Source organism: Cyrtonyx montezumae, unplaced genomic scaffold (genome assembly GCF_038088225.1).
Source record: "Cyrtonyx montezumae isolate F1298 unplaced genomic scaffold, pur_monq_1.0 scaffold_8, whole genome shotgun sequence".
Classification (NCBI taxonomy): Eukaryota; Metazoa; Chordata; class Aves; order Galliformes; family Odontophoridae; genus Cyrtonyx; species Cyrtonyx montezumae.
The window spans coordinates 77,299,094-77,314,077 of NW_027072089.1; the positions used below are offsets into that span (position 1 = coordinate 77,299,094).

General features: G+C 39.0%; 2 protein-coding genes across 2 annotated transcripts in view; one reads left to right on the forward strand and one right to left on the reverse strand.

Moving 5' to 3' along the window:
• LOC136059152 (vacuolar protein sorting-associated protein 4B) overlaps positions 1-14,984 on the reverse strand; it is a 382,624-nt gene that overhangs the window by 108,831 nt on the left and 258,809 nt on the right. The gene's annotated exons all lie outside the window — the stretch shown is intronic.
• LOC136059154 (serpin B10-like) lies at positions 6,115-14,133 on the forward strand. The gene is made up of 8 exons (XM_065753130.1): positions 6,115-6,415; positions 7,845-8,022; positions 9,163-9,276; positions 10,927-11,061; positions 11,461-11,578; positions 11,943-12,085; positions 12,599-12,754; positions 13,578-14,133. Exons 2-8 carry the CDS (start codon positions 7,855-7,857, stop codon positions 13,980-13,982), a joined length of 1,239 nt encoding a protein of 412 aa, XP_065609202.1. The 5' UTR covers positions 6,115-6,415; positions 7,845-7,854; the 3' UTR covers positions 13,983-14,133.

Consider the following 14,984-nt stretch of genomic DNA (forward strand, 5'->3'; position numbering starts at 1 on the left):
TGTTCCATCTGTGACCCACCAGAGCTGGCATGCTGGAATGAACAGGCTTTGGTGGCATCTGGTTACTGGGCAGCACCAGCGACACGGGCAAGGGAGGAATGGGGCATGGTGTAAATCAGTGCCTCAAAGCCACTTCCCCTCTGTGCCTCTGTACTGTTCCTGGAGGCTCGTCTACAGGAGCTGGCTTTGTTCAAGAAAGCTCCTGTTTCTCCCACCTGTTGTTTGTACCCCCACAAGGACAGAGTGAGAATTTTCCAGTCATGGCTGGAAGGTGCTGACTTTCAAAGCAAGACCTAATTTTCCTTTGGTTGCTGCTGCAACTGCAGAAGAAAAGGTTCAGAAGCCAAGAAGTTTGAGATAAGGATGCCAAACCCATGCTCTAGACACTTGCACTGATACCTCAGGCCACAGGCTGGGACAACAGCTGGATTGCAGCACACTCACTAGCTATAGAGCCTGATTTGTATTACCAGATCAGGAAGAGCAAAAGAACACGTATTTATAATGTGAAGCTTTCTGCGTTACTTGACTAAAAGATGCAGCCCACGAACAGCAGCACAAGTAGGGCAGGAGGGCAGGAGGAACTGCTGCCCCTTGGGGACCTACATGGAGCAGTGCACTCCTGAAGGGTGAACTCCATGGGAAAGGAAAAGAAAGAAAACAGACCTGCAAGGAATTATCACAGAGACTGCAGGAAGAGTGGCAGAGGAAGTCTTGGGACAATACACTTACTGCAAGGAGCAGTGCTCCTTCCTCACAGCAGTGCAAATTGCTTGGCACCAATGCTGGGTGGTCTGTGGAGGTGTGTTTTCCAATTCCACCACACAGCATTTTGCTTGTTCTGCTTGTTTTAACTTTCCCCCTCCACAAGATAACACGTACTTTGGCAGTACCTAAGGCCTTAACTTACTGTTAGCAAACAGGATCTTGCAAAAGAAGGAAGATAACATGACACCACTTTTACTGGCGTATAAATAGTTCAAATACTTTCCTTCATTTTCCTGTAACTTAGTCAATTGCTGGTCATGAGATAAAAAATCAGGGAAACTTATTACAAGAGAGATAATGATGTTGAATATTGTCCTGGACTTTATGTTGGTCTGGTCATTGAAATGGAATACTCAAAATCTTCAGGACATTTGTTTTTCACCCAATTTATTCCCAAACTGTACTATTTCTAGGCCATTGGAGTTCTTATCAATTAGAATATACTTTTCCCTACACAAAAGATGTAAAAAAAAAAAAAGTCTATCTGTGTGTGTAGACAGATTCAGTCCTGACACCTGTTGCATTCTGCCTTTACAGCTACAGGCAAATATTCTTGTCTCCGGGAGCCACTTCCTTAACCAGCTGTGCATTGTGTCCACCTCTCATATGCAAATGAGAAAAGACAAGAGCATGAATTCTCAGCTCCATGTTTTCAGAGTCTGAAAACTTCGGTGCTGTTTTGGGACACAGCAGACCACATATCCACCAAGGAATGGACTCTGGAGTCCTCTGATCTCAAATGCAGAGATATTCATCTAGCAGTCAAGAAAGTCAATAGCCTTCCATATCTGAGGTGCCACAGAGCTTCTCTAATAATCGCCACGAGAAGAACAGGCCTGGGTGTAGTCTCAAGGGCCAGTGACAGATATCTGACCTCCATCACCCAGCAAAGCAAATAGTCTTCATTCCCATGGAAGTGAAACAGTCTGCACTGCACCCCAGCACCTTTGGCTCTCTGCTATCTCATACTCTTTTATCTTCAGCATCTCTTTCACCACAATTACAGGAGAAGGTTCAGCCTCACAGCTTTAGGACTTGCCGTAAGAGTCTTTCACTGCTCTACCACCACACCTTCTGTAGGCCTGTAGTACATCTCAAGTTCAAAGAAGCATATGGATTAGTGATTTGCACAGAGACAAAACCACATCTATTTGCCAGCCTGCCATCTCACACCAGCAGGTAATTCACATAATGAACTTCCATAGAGATGAAGGAACATGGCCCTTGGGTCCTACTGCTTGTTCCAGTCCTAATTCTTCAAATAGATAAGAACGTAAGTAAAACTGCCCACTTGAACAAAGCCAGCAATTTGCAAGAATTGATATTCTGAAGTTCAGGCCATTAGACCTATTTCCAGTACCCCTGGTTGGAAAGAGCAGTCAACAATCACCTGATCCAACAGGGCTAACTTCAGAGCCATATCAGACAGCTCAGGACCTTCCCTAGTCAAGTGCTGCCTATCTATCTGTAAGCTGGAGAACCCACAGCCTTCTGATTAATTTGATTTTTAACACAAATCCTAATGTTATTAGTGGAGCAGAATTGGAAGCCATTTGACTGGCTTGACTTTCTCTTACCAAATGAGAGTTAGCTGCAGGTGAGAATGAGCCAGTTCTTCATTTTGTCTCCCATAAAGCTCTCACTGCCTGTCCTCATTTTTAATGTTTTTGAACCAAGGTCTACAGATTATCTCTGTAAATCCCAGCAGTCCCTAGTCACCATGTGAATAACAAATTCTAACAACATTTAATACTATTTAATAGCAAAGGCCAGACAATATGTAGCTACACACTATGTATTTTTAATCCCAATAGCATAATTTATGCTTTGTCTCCATGTTGCTGTCACGTGGATAACAACATGCAATCATTTGTACATGTCCTTTCCTAACTACGTTAGGAAACTCCTGTTCAGGAGCAGGAATTGGTTTTTTGATTCAGCATTTGTGTAGCTGATGTACACCTTTGGTGAGATTTCTTCAGAAAAATGACAAGTTTAGGATAAAGTAAATGTAATCCATACATACACTGTTCAAATGGAGTATTGTGCAGCATCTTAAATTCAGGCTATTCTTCATATTTTTTTTATTTTAACTAATACCTTAGTTACTTAAAAATGCTCACCATCTGATTCATTTAAAGGAAATTTGCACACTGGTAGATGTGAGAACAGCGTGCATATTTATTTCCAGATAAACTAATCTCTTTTCAGATATCAAGATCATTCCTTCCCCAGAAGTGCTGCACTGGTCATCAGAACTGAATATCTCAGGAAAAACACTGCCTTTACTAATTACAGCATCTAAGCCAAAGCACATAGAGCTAATACTACAGTATGACAAATTACGCCAGTGCTCAATTCATGTGCCAGATCTCACCACACCTTCTCTTTCTGCAGGTGTGGAGCAAAATGCCTCAGTGATATTTAGACAGGAACACCACCACACCTCTTAACAACTCATAAAGTCTAAATGCTATTGGAGTATGTCAGCAAAGATTGGTTTTCATGGGAAGGCTTGCAAAAGTACATGTAAGATGTACACATTAGATAGCTATCTACACTGTTTCAAAATAAAGATGCGTGTGTTCTCACTCAATGCTTTAAAGGGAAGTAAGATAGTCAATGAAGTAACTTTTGAAGCTCAAAAGAGATTATTTGAGATTTCAGGATGATACAAACTTATCCCACATAAAAATCTCTTAGGACTTAAATCAAATCTGTTACAATTATGCCAGCTGAGACATACTCTGTTACACTTTAATTTACAATGTCAGGACAAGCTCTTGCTCTGCTCTGTGACAAAAGGGCTCCTCTGCACATCACAGTCCACGCACCTGCTCCAAGCACCCCATCACTCATCACCATTACCATCACTTCAGTCTCCATGCTCCTGTTCCCTGCAATGTTTTGGCCCCTGTTACAGAATAGTGATGAAACTAAACATTAAGCAGACCTCTCATGGGATTCCAATATCTTCAGGTTTCAAAACCCTTGTCTCCCCCACCCCCTCTTATCTCCTGGAGTTCTGGAGTTAAGGTTTGGGACATTTAAAATCCTTTCATGTTCAAAACTTACTGACCTGCTCTGGCTAAGCCAAAACACAAGTAGAATGCTCAGTTGGCTGAACCAGAAACCATTCACTCCCAAATAAATAAACAGCATTTTACTGGTAAAAAAAGATATTAAAAGATGTCAGATAAATGGAATAGCTTTTCTTCAAGCATTATTTTTTTTTCTTTTCAAATACAAAACACCTTAGGTTTGAATTAAATTAGATTTTCAAAAGTACAAAGGGTCAGTAGTTTAAACAGCACACCTACATGAAAACTAGCCATGGTAAATTGTGTACTAAAACACTGTGTGAAAGCAGAAGCTACCTAATCTTCCTCTCAAATTTGTCAAGTACTTTTAGATCACTTTATAAATGATTTATGTAGACATCAAGTATTTAACCTACTCCTGATCCCAGGTATCAATGAACAGAGCAACATACTGTGTAAGAAAGTTGCACTGACTTGTGCTAAGTTGCACTGAAACTGGAGGAAAACAAAATATGCTTACTTAGCTAAGATCTGTCCAGGGTGCATGACGCGCTACCAATATTTGTCCTGCCAAAATGGAAACATGAATGACCACAAGGAATGATCCCACAGGCTTACGTCCCACAGGAAGGATACTACCAATACAAACGTAAGTCTTTGAGCATGCTGGAGTGTTGACTTAAAATAGAGTGGGAGTGAGGGAACCACTGCTTGAGTCAGCTGCAGCACCACCCACTGAGCTCTGTGTTTTCTACTGTTTTTAACTTCACAGGATGCTGGAAAACATTATCAAGTCATTACACTGATCTACTGTATATCTTCATTTGAAATGAGTATAATTTCAGTCACTTTGTGTGCATTTTTTTCCCACTAATAACCAGCCATGCCATTCAAAAGGCATTTTTAAAAGGCAACTTTAAGACCCTGTACAAACATAATCCTCTCATACATTCCAATCCCACATTTCTGCATATATGGAACACCTCAGTCACTTCTTGTAACAGAGCAAGCACTGTGACTAGTTAGCAAATTAAATTCATCCCTGCTTTAAAAACAGAAAATCCAAGTAATTGCTCCAAGGGATGAAGTTTATTTAGTGTATCTATCATTTGTTCTACATCACAGTCAAATTTGCAAAGATGACTCAAATCATTTAAAGCTTTGGAAATCATTTAAGGCCAATGTAAACAGATTACAACTTTCCCAGGCACAATGGAAGCAATTAATTCTGCGGTGAACACCTCTCCTACACTACTATGCTCTCTGGAAAACTTAACAGATGCATCTAATTATAACTCACACTGAAACATGTTGTCTTTATGTAGCTACAATTTCAAAACAGCCAGGGGGGGCAGGAAAGAACCATCCTATTAAAGCTATGTGGCTGCTCACACATAGGAAACCAACTTCAGCAAAGCTTAGAGTTCCCAAGTTACATTGATGCAGAAGGTTCACCACTGGCAAGGTGTACTTTGAATGAGCAACCTCTTCTGCCCTATAAAACATTTGGCAGATACTCCCATTGCTCCATCCTCAGCACACGAGATTCTGTGCTGGCCACTTCCCTACAGCATAAGCCCACATGTACATTCAGGGCAGAAGAAAGGTTTCAGAAAGTATTTTGCACTGAGATAGGGATTGAGCAGGAATCCCTCAAAGACAAGCAGATCTTATCCAGGTGTTCAAAGTGATATTTTCAACAGAGCAGGGAGATAAATAATGAAAAGGCAAAGGAAGAGTTACACGGGATTCTTCAGTCAGAGGTGAGATGGACAAGATAATGGAGGTAAGGACAGTGTGACTGTGAGGAGAATTAGTGATGGCAATGCTTCAGTAGCCAATGCAAGAAGAATATTCAGTAGAATATTCAGATTTCTGGGGAAAGTAAAGAATGCATGTGTGAAGTTATGCGCAGGGCAAATAGCTGCTTTCAAATTACAACAGGGAAACTGAGGAACCAGGGGAAAAAAAAAGTCTTATCTAAAACCCACATCGTGTTCTACTGTTGTTGCAGTGATAAGTAAGGGTCTGATGCCTGTTTCTCAACCTTCATTATCTCGCAGTGAAAACATTTCCCTGGTTATACAGTTTTAGAAATGGCCAACACTAACAAAATTCATTTTACTAAAATAGAAACCCACCAGAAATGACTAATATTTTATTGGTAGGAAACGGACAATAGAAAAACTCACAAATATGATGTCACTGTCCTTTCTCTGTCTGTTCTTTGGAAATTGTTTCTATTAGAGTAATTATAAGTAGGTCAGCTACTGCATTTCTTTAATCCTCCAAATTGCAAAAGAAATGTTGCTTCAAGTTGTTACTAGCCTGTTGCCACAAAAATGTTCATAGAAATATTTTTGCAGTCAGTTTTGTAAGGTTCTTGTATGGTATCATTCTCACTGTCACTTCACATCCTACTTTGAGATGATTCAGTTCTTCCATAGGGATGTGGCCTTCGGGGCAAAATAAATTGCAGAGTAATGAGTCATAAGAACCTTTGAAGAACAGGTCAGGCAGACTATAAATTCAGTCTACCCATCATATGAACTGCAGAAACCTTGGAGAGACCCAGAGCAGCAGTCTTCCTCCCTGCACAAAACAAGGTACTGTAATTATTTCTAGAGATTATTTCATATACTCTTGATGTTGATTTGTTGACAAATATGTAGAGAAAAAGGCAGAAGGGATCTGAATAGGAAACAACAAATGCTTGAGGAAGTATTTTACTAAGATGGCACAGACAAGGTCTAGAAGGGGCAAGTCTTAGAAATAAACAGGAAGAGCAATTTATTCTCACCAGTGAGCATGTATATCATAGGAGAGTAAGAACCACTGTGTTCACTTAAGTTAGATCATTTGTTCCAGTGCTCTTCAGTTCTTATGTGCATCAAGACACTGTCAGTACATCTTTATTCTATGGCCATCTTGTATCTAGCAGAATAGCTCCTATTACATACCTAGGGCTCTCAGCTACAGCTGTAATACAAAGAGCAGCACTTGTGTTCTACTGACTAAAAAAATCTTGCCTTGCAGAGGAACTGGGAAGCTATGATAGGGGCTAGTACCATAAGACAGAGTTTCAGGAAATTTTTGGAAGTTAAAAATGGAATTCAGGATGCTCAGCACACAGTAGTGAAGAAAGCTGCTTATCCAATGCTTCAGTATTCTCTTGTATCCTAAAGGAATAGTTTTACTATCACTGTTTCCAGAGTAACTACAGTTGCGAGCGCCAAAAGGCTCTTGCACCAGTAGTCATAAGAGACAATTAGCATTCTTCTAGCCCATGCACCAGTGAGTAGCATTATCAGATGCCACTCCAAGATGCTGTAAAGGACAGAACAATAAATGTCCCAATGAACAAATACAAAATTGAACCAGAGGCTGCTTTTTCTATATCATTTGAGCTTGGTTACTATCATGCATGAAATGGGACATGGTACACATATATAACTTTTTAGTAGTTAATCCTCCTTGTTCCTCATAGAGATATCTCTCTTCTTTCCATTCATTAATTCTTTACCATATCATTACATTGCTTGCATAGAATTCACCATATAAACTACATGCTTTCTCTTTTTAGAACAACACTGTAACTGCCCTGTTTCAATGAATTTTCATCTGTTCCTCTTGACTGTCCCTTGCATGGACATCTGTCTTTCTAAGTGAACTTCTGCTGAACCAAGTTCACTCATACACTACAAACAACACACATAATTGGCAGAAATTAATAGTGTACCAGTACTGACAGGTCAGAATGCTTTCTATTCAGTTTCCTAAGATCAGAGGAGAGCTGAAGTAAATACTTGGCACAGTCTAGATTTTGCCTTTGGACATACACTGCCAGTGAGTCTCAGTCATTCAAAGGATCACTGTGCTGCACTGACAATCTTCCAAAGTCAGAAAATGTTAAAAATACTTCTAGAAAGCCTACAAATCATAAAATAAACTTCAAAAACTGAAAGGAAGCCCGCAGACGTATAGCAAACACCATTAATTCTTAGCTAATAGCATCTTTTGTCCCTTTCTGTGCAGGTTCAGAACAATGGAAGCTTTAAATAAAGCAAACACAAGCTTTGCTCTCGACTTTTTCAAACATGAGTGTCAGGAAGATGACAACGAGAACATTTTGTTCTCCCCTTTCAGTATTTCCTCTGCCCTAGCTACTGTGTATTTGGGAGCCAAAGGCAACACTGCAGATCAGATGGCAAAGGTGAGTCTGGGAAGAGTTGACCTCTTGGAGTAACATTCTCTATGAAATAAATTTACCATGATGCATCAAAGGAAAACCATATCCAGGTCAAAAGACACAGTGTACAGTAGCTTCTGCAAACTGAGGGAGGCCCCCACCAAATGGGAGCAGTGCCATTAGTGACACTGTCTCCTTTTAAATCTCACTGGAAGAAATAAGAGCTCTTTCTCTCAAAGTTCAGTAACTTGAGCACTCACCAGTGAGAGGGAGACTTGGATTCCTCATCTGTCTTGCACCAGAAAATTCCCATTTTCTCTAATCTCTTTGGAAATGGCCCAATGCAAAAAGACCCTACACTATATCTCCAGTAAATTTTGCACTTCGCTAACATAAATTTACATCCTCAAGGTCAGAAAAGAAACACAGTCAGGGTGATAATGCAAAGACTTTTTTGAGTACGTACTTTATAGGAAAAATCACCTACTGAAGTTCCTAAACTTTGTCTGTGCAAAGTTCATAGCTTTAACAGGCAGAAGTGAGAACAGTCCTGATGCAAACATGATTACCTAGCCTGTACTGTAGTAGAAGCTAGTGAATTGGCATCTGCTAAAGCAGAGGAAGCTGCTCAACCTGCTAAGTTAGCAATCCAAATACTGAGCTAAAGGACAAGGACCAGCAGGGTCACAAAGAAAGTAGAGAGCTTCTGTCTGGAAGAAGGGAAAACAAAGCAAAACAAAAGGCTTCTGAGCCTTCCAAGGTTAGATGTACCCCTTTGTAGCCTGGGTAAGGTGTGCATGCCCAGAGGAAGGCATTTAGGTATGAATCTGCTGCCAGTGTTTTCCTGCTTTCTGACATGTAGTGGCTCTCCACTTGCACTTACACTTCAGTAGGCTCCACCTGGATTTAACTGGCACTACCCAGGTATTATCCTGGGAGCACAAGGGCCAACTTGAAGCAGTCAAATTCCTCTAAAAGCATCAGGCACATGAGAGTTCTGCTTACAACCCTCTTCTTAGTGTGCTCAAGACATCTTGTACACATGGGCTCAAAAGTAAAATTTCTTTGTCTCTCTTCATCACCAGTCCCATGATATCACTGAAAGTTTTTACTGAGACAACAAATTTTCTATCATTGCATTTATTACTGCAATTTCCACTATAGGTACTCCACTTTAATGAAGCTGAAGGAGCCAGAAATGTCACCACAACCATAAGAATGCAAGTCTATTCCAGAACATATGAGCACCTATCGAATCGCCGTGCCTGTTTCCAGAAGGTATATCACCAAGTTTAATGATCAAGCTATATATTGGTAACACCTTTCCTTGCTTTTATTTTCTCTCTCTGCTTGCCTTCCTCAAATGTAGTGTATACAACTAATTGGTACAGCATCCTGTGATACCTTCACCTAATGCAATACCTAAGGCATACTTCCCACTTTTAGGTAGAATTGTAAAACGTAACTTCACATTTGCAAAATTTAAAACATAATGATGGAGCTATTCTCTACCAATGGATCTCTTGATTCTTTTCCTTTAGCTTTGAGGAGATATTTCTTTCTTTTTCTTCCCCTCTTTTCTTTCTTTCTTTCCCTCTTTCTTTCTGTCTTTCTTTCTTTTCTTTTTAACTACTACTGTTCAATAGCTAGTTATTTAGCAGCATGTTCTTTGAACAGGCGTAGTCCCTATCTCAGAACAAATCAAAACAACAAATCTACTCTCCCACACATTTCATTGCAGCATCAACACAACAACAAAACAAAACAACCAGAGAAGTAACTTTTACAAACTATCCATGCTTGATGCATTTCAGAAATTAGTTTCCATTTGATTTGTAAATTTAGTGGAATAAATGTTGGAATTTCCTAAGGTAGACCTTGCAATAAATTTTAAAGAAATGGGAATTATCATATTCCTGAGATATTTCTTTGAGAACCTATCTATTTTGTCAAAATAGACATAATTTGGGAGAGCAGAAAATTTGGAAATCAAACTGAGTGAGTCAAGCAGTTTTTCCTCACTGACAACTCAGCCACTGTGGGGAAAAGTTCCTCTCCCTACTTTTTCCCATCATTCTATTTTCTTTCTGGGAGTAAATCATTTCCCTGAAGTCTATCCACAAAGCACTCGTGGCAGCAAGTTCTGATAAATGAGAACTTAGGTCTACATCCCACAGCCACAGTGGGAAGACTAATTTTAAGCACTACGTCAACAACCCATTTACGTTGCGTGAACAGGAGATGGATTGTTTCTCATGAGTAATGCTTGTCTGAACTATAAGAATTATGGAGCGCTCTAGGCAGAGAAAAGAGACAGTTCTAATAGCTTAGAAATTTAGATGGCAGTTCATGCCTCTGATTTCTTTTATAATAACAAGATGAATACAACACAGGTCCAGTTTTTTAGTTCAGTGACTCACAGCTTCATTTCCTCAAGATCGTTTGAAAGCTTGAGTCCACATTCATTTAATCCTGTTACTGCAACAAGAAGCATTTACAAAATATTAATATTTAGAGGAAGGTTAAAAAAGTTACGGGCAAACTTTCCATGTAACTAAAATTTCATAAATCTTATCAGGAGTCACACAGCCAAGACTTCATGTAGAGTTTAGCAATTACGTTCTGTCTCTCTGGATGTACTTCATTTTGCAACCTCCATTTAGAATCCCTTAAACATTCTACACAGTTCAAGCTCTTACTACTTGCACTCCAGGGCTCCTACAGAGTCTATAGCACATCTGAAGCTTTCAGTAATTTCACAAAATTCTTTTAGTATCTGTCTGAGCTAGTACACATCTTGCATTGCAGTACAGACAACATCACCTGAATAGCAATAGTTTACATAGAGCTGCATGTGGAAAGAATTAAGACATTCTGAACTGTTTTACAGAATAAAAAATGTTTAACACTTATTTCCTTGTTTCCAAGACAGAAATTGGCAAATCAGGTAATATCCATGCTGGATTTAAAGCACTCAACTTGGAAATCAACCAACCCACTAAAAATTACCTGCTTAATAGTGTCAACCAGTTATATGGAGAAAAGTCACTGCCTTTCAGTAAGGTAGGTAGGCCACTTATTCATGTTACACTGTGTGTCAAGCTTTATGATCTATCCATGACAACAAACATAAATTGCATACTTTCAAATATTTTCATTACATCTACAAATATTGTTATTATCTTTAACATACATACTTCCTGTGAGGTTCTTCTTGAGAATGTAGATATTACAATGTTACTATTACAGGATGTATATTTAATATGTATGATTCACAGATGTGAATTGGTATCAGATGTAAATTATGTATTTCCACTAAAGAAAAACCTGTTCTTTTGACAAAAATGCTGTACTTGTAGCCTACATAATTTTTATGCATTCTCTCTGCTTGGCTGTATTTATTTATTGGCATCCACACTGGCAGGCAACAAATGTAAGACAGATGTCTCCCTTGCACTGCAGGAATACTTACAGTTAACCAAGAAACACTACAGTGCAGAACCACAATCAGTTGACTTTGTGGGAGCAGCAAATGAAATCAGAAGAGAGATCAATTCCAGGGTTGAACACCAGACTGAAGGTAAGCTCTAGCATCTCCTCTCCCAGTCCTGAAGGAAGCAATTTTAGCCTTGAACAAATTCTCTGCGCACAAATGGCCCAAGGCAAGTAAACAATTTAACTCAGAAAGGGAAATCAGAATAGTTTTGCTCAAGTAATCATCTCCTGGCAAGCCCTTACTAAAATTATCTTCCTTCATTTGAAAGGGAGAGGAATGTGGTTTACTCTATAAATCAAGGTTGTCATGTATTTGTGAATAATCTCAAGCTAAAAGCATGCCAAATCGGTACTTAAAATTTCTTTCTCTTATGTGCCAAACTATGCCAGCATTTACTCTGAAACAGTAAGGCTGTACAAATATGTAAATGTTATTTTGTTTTCTCTAGGTAAAATAAAAAATCTGCTGCCTCCTGGATCCATAGATTCACTTACCAGGCTAGTTTTGGTAAATGCACTCTACTTCAAAGGAAATTGGGCAACAAAGTTTGAAGCTGAAGATACAAGACACAGGCCTTTCAGAATAAATATGGTATGGTGATATACTGCCTTATATACTAGATTACAGGTTGAAAAAACAGTGAAAAAGATGGAGGAGATAAAATCCTCTCATTCCTTTAATCCACACAGCATTAAGATTAGTGTATTTAAAGCATATGTTATTTTCTTATCACATCTTCAGTACAATGACTACACACAAGCTAGCACCTGAGGCACAAATAAAATTATCAGAAGCCAGCTTGAAACAAACTTCCACTCTCCTCTTAAAGCAGGAAAAACAAAGATGTGAATAAAACTTTATGAACTAGTTCTATACATTTTCATTTTTAACCATACAATGAACCAGAGTGGAACAGAGCTTCCAAAAAATGTGTAATCCTAGCTGGCTAAAACAGTCTTCTGTGCCTTCCCAGAAGAGAGGGGCTCTCTGCAGATCCTACAGCTCCTCTTACAGCCACCAAGATGTACCTCCATCATGCTGCTTCAATGTAATCTTTTACTGTTCTGAGTATAAATGGCAAGCTTTTCATTTGATTTGTTGCAGCATACAACTAAACAAGTGCCAATGATGTACCTGAGTGATAAATTTAATTGGACCTACGTAGAATCAGTCCAGACTGATGTTCTTGAGCTTCCATATGTCAATAACGACCTCAGTATGTTCATCCTGCTACCAAGGGATATCACTGGCCTACAAAAGGTAAAGGGTAACTGTAAGCACAAATTCTGTGAGAAACAAGAATGTTTTTATGCATAAACAAGGTAAAACATTAGGTTACAGTTGTGTTTCTAGGAAAGAAGGTACCAATTAGGCTCAAGGAAAAACAGAACCCAAGCATGTCCAAATGTTATGAAATTGAATGTTTTGTTTTGCTTCTTAGCTCCTGGCAGGTGGCTCTTCTGTGCTTCTTAATGTTGATCAGTGCTGGAAATAAGTAGCCCAAACCCAACAAGAGTGGCTCTAATTCCAGCTGAAGAACTATGGGTTCAGAAAGACAGTTCTGTTCCTCACTGCCTGTGCTAATTCGGACTGATATTATTACATTAAAAAGAAAAGCACAAACTGGACAGCCTCCATTACTTTCTAAGATGTTCAGAGCTTATGTACATGTACACTGCCACCTTCTGTAAAGACACTGATCCTGACTTCAGAGAGTAAAATATTGTGAAATTCTCATTTACATTGGTGGGTGTTTTGTAGAAAAAAAAGTTCACTAAACTCTAAGACAGAAAACAGAAATGCGACCAACAAGACAGATTATGTTACTTGACAATGATGTTGTTTTACAAATATTTAACCCCACAACATTCCCAAATGATTACTGAGAACAGGTCAAATATTGCTCTACAATATGTCAGTGCAAAATACTCCTTTCTAGTAGAAAATATTTCAGTTGGCATTTCACTACTGTTTTTTAACAGCTTAAAAATAGCTTAAATAAGAATATAGAAGAAATAATCCTTAGGGAACAGTTTTTTTTAACACTATATAATATTCTGGTTCTCTTTTTTATTAACTGCAGCTAATAGATGAATTGACTTTTGAAAAATTGTCTGCATGGACCAGTCCAGAATTAATGGAGAAAATGAAAATGGAAGTCTATCTGCCCAGGTTCACAGTAGAAAAGAAATATGATATGAAGTCTACTTTGAGCAAGATGGGGATAGAAGATGCTTTCACTAAAGGTCAAGCTGACTTCAGGGGAATGTCAGAGAATGCTGACCTGTTTTTGTCACAAGTTTTTCACAAGTGTTATGTGGAAGTCAATGAAGAAGGCACAGAGGCAGCAGCTGCAAGTTCAGCATCTCTAGCATCACGAAGCCTTGGTGCTACAATTATTTTTGTAGCAGATCACCCTTTTCTCTTCTTCATCAGACACAATAAGACAAAGTGCATCCTTTTCTTGGGAAGGTTTTGCTCCCCCTAGAATATCAACTATTAATAAACAATCCCTTTCAATAACAATAATAAATTCACCATGAAGAACATCTCAATAGACTGTGCACTTTACTATTTTCCTGTACTATTGACAATCTCTGTTAGAAGAGAGCTCATATTAAAAACAACATGAATTCAAACCATTGATTCATTTTCCTTTACTAAGAATCCTAGCATTGTATATTGCACTACAAACACCAAACTGCACACAGAGCAATATAGATGTGTTTTCTCAGTACTTCCCAAACCAGAACTGCTACAATGCAAAACGAACTAGGTTGATCTAAAACAGTACTTCCCAACACACTCCCTTTTGCACATAAGAAGAAACGAAACAGGAGAAAGCTGGAGAAAGCTGCTACATCCCTTGAAAGCCAGTTGTCCCAAGCCACCTCAATCACAGCTTTGTCAATTTTAAATCAGCTTCACAGCCTGGCATGAATGGTAATGAAACAAAACCTGCAAAATCCTCTTTGTTGCTGATACTGGTGGTTTGCTCTTGCACACAAAGGAGCTAACACATGTACTTTCTAATCATAAACTGGTGAATGCCAAGCAACACAGAACCAGAGTAAAATAAAACACATACCTTGGAATGTTAAGACAACCTTTAATTCATTCAATACTATTGCAGCCCAGCACTGCACTACTTTGTTCTCCTTTTACTTTGCCACTTATTTTGCTGCTTGAAGGCAAGATCAAATGGGAGAATCAAGTCTGCAGTCTTAACCTCTGAAGTGCTGTCTGAAAGATGACATGCAAATTCTCCTCCACATATTCACTGCTTTCACAGCTCTTACTCCTAAAGAGGAGGGATTCTCAATCAGCCACACGCATTTAAGAACACAGGCAATGCTCGTATTTCTCTGAACTCAGAACAGGGAGGAAAGGATTGGGTCTCTAAATAGTACTTGCACACACTGACATTATCTCTCTAGAAACATCCCATCCTGGGAAGTTAGGATATCTTTTTCCTGGCAGAGAAGAGTGC

Bases quoted from the DNA above. Each gene is read 5' to 3' on its own strand.
- LOC136059154 (XM_065753130.1), top strand. From the start codon at position 7,855: ATGGAAGCTTTAAATAAAGCAAACACAAGCTTTGCTCTCGACTTTTTC. The intron at 11,062-11,460 runs GTAGGTAGGCCA...CTTGCACTGCAG, and splicing joins AGTCACTGCCTTTCAGTAAG to GAATACTTACAGTTAACCAA. The intron at 11,579-11,942 runs GTAAGCTCTAGC...TGTTTTCTCTAG, and splicing joins GGTTGAACACCAGACTGAAG to GTAAAATAAAAAATCTGCTG.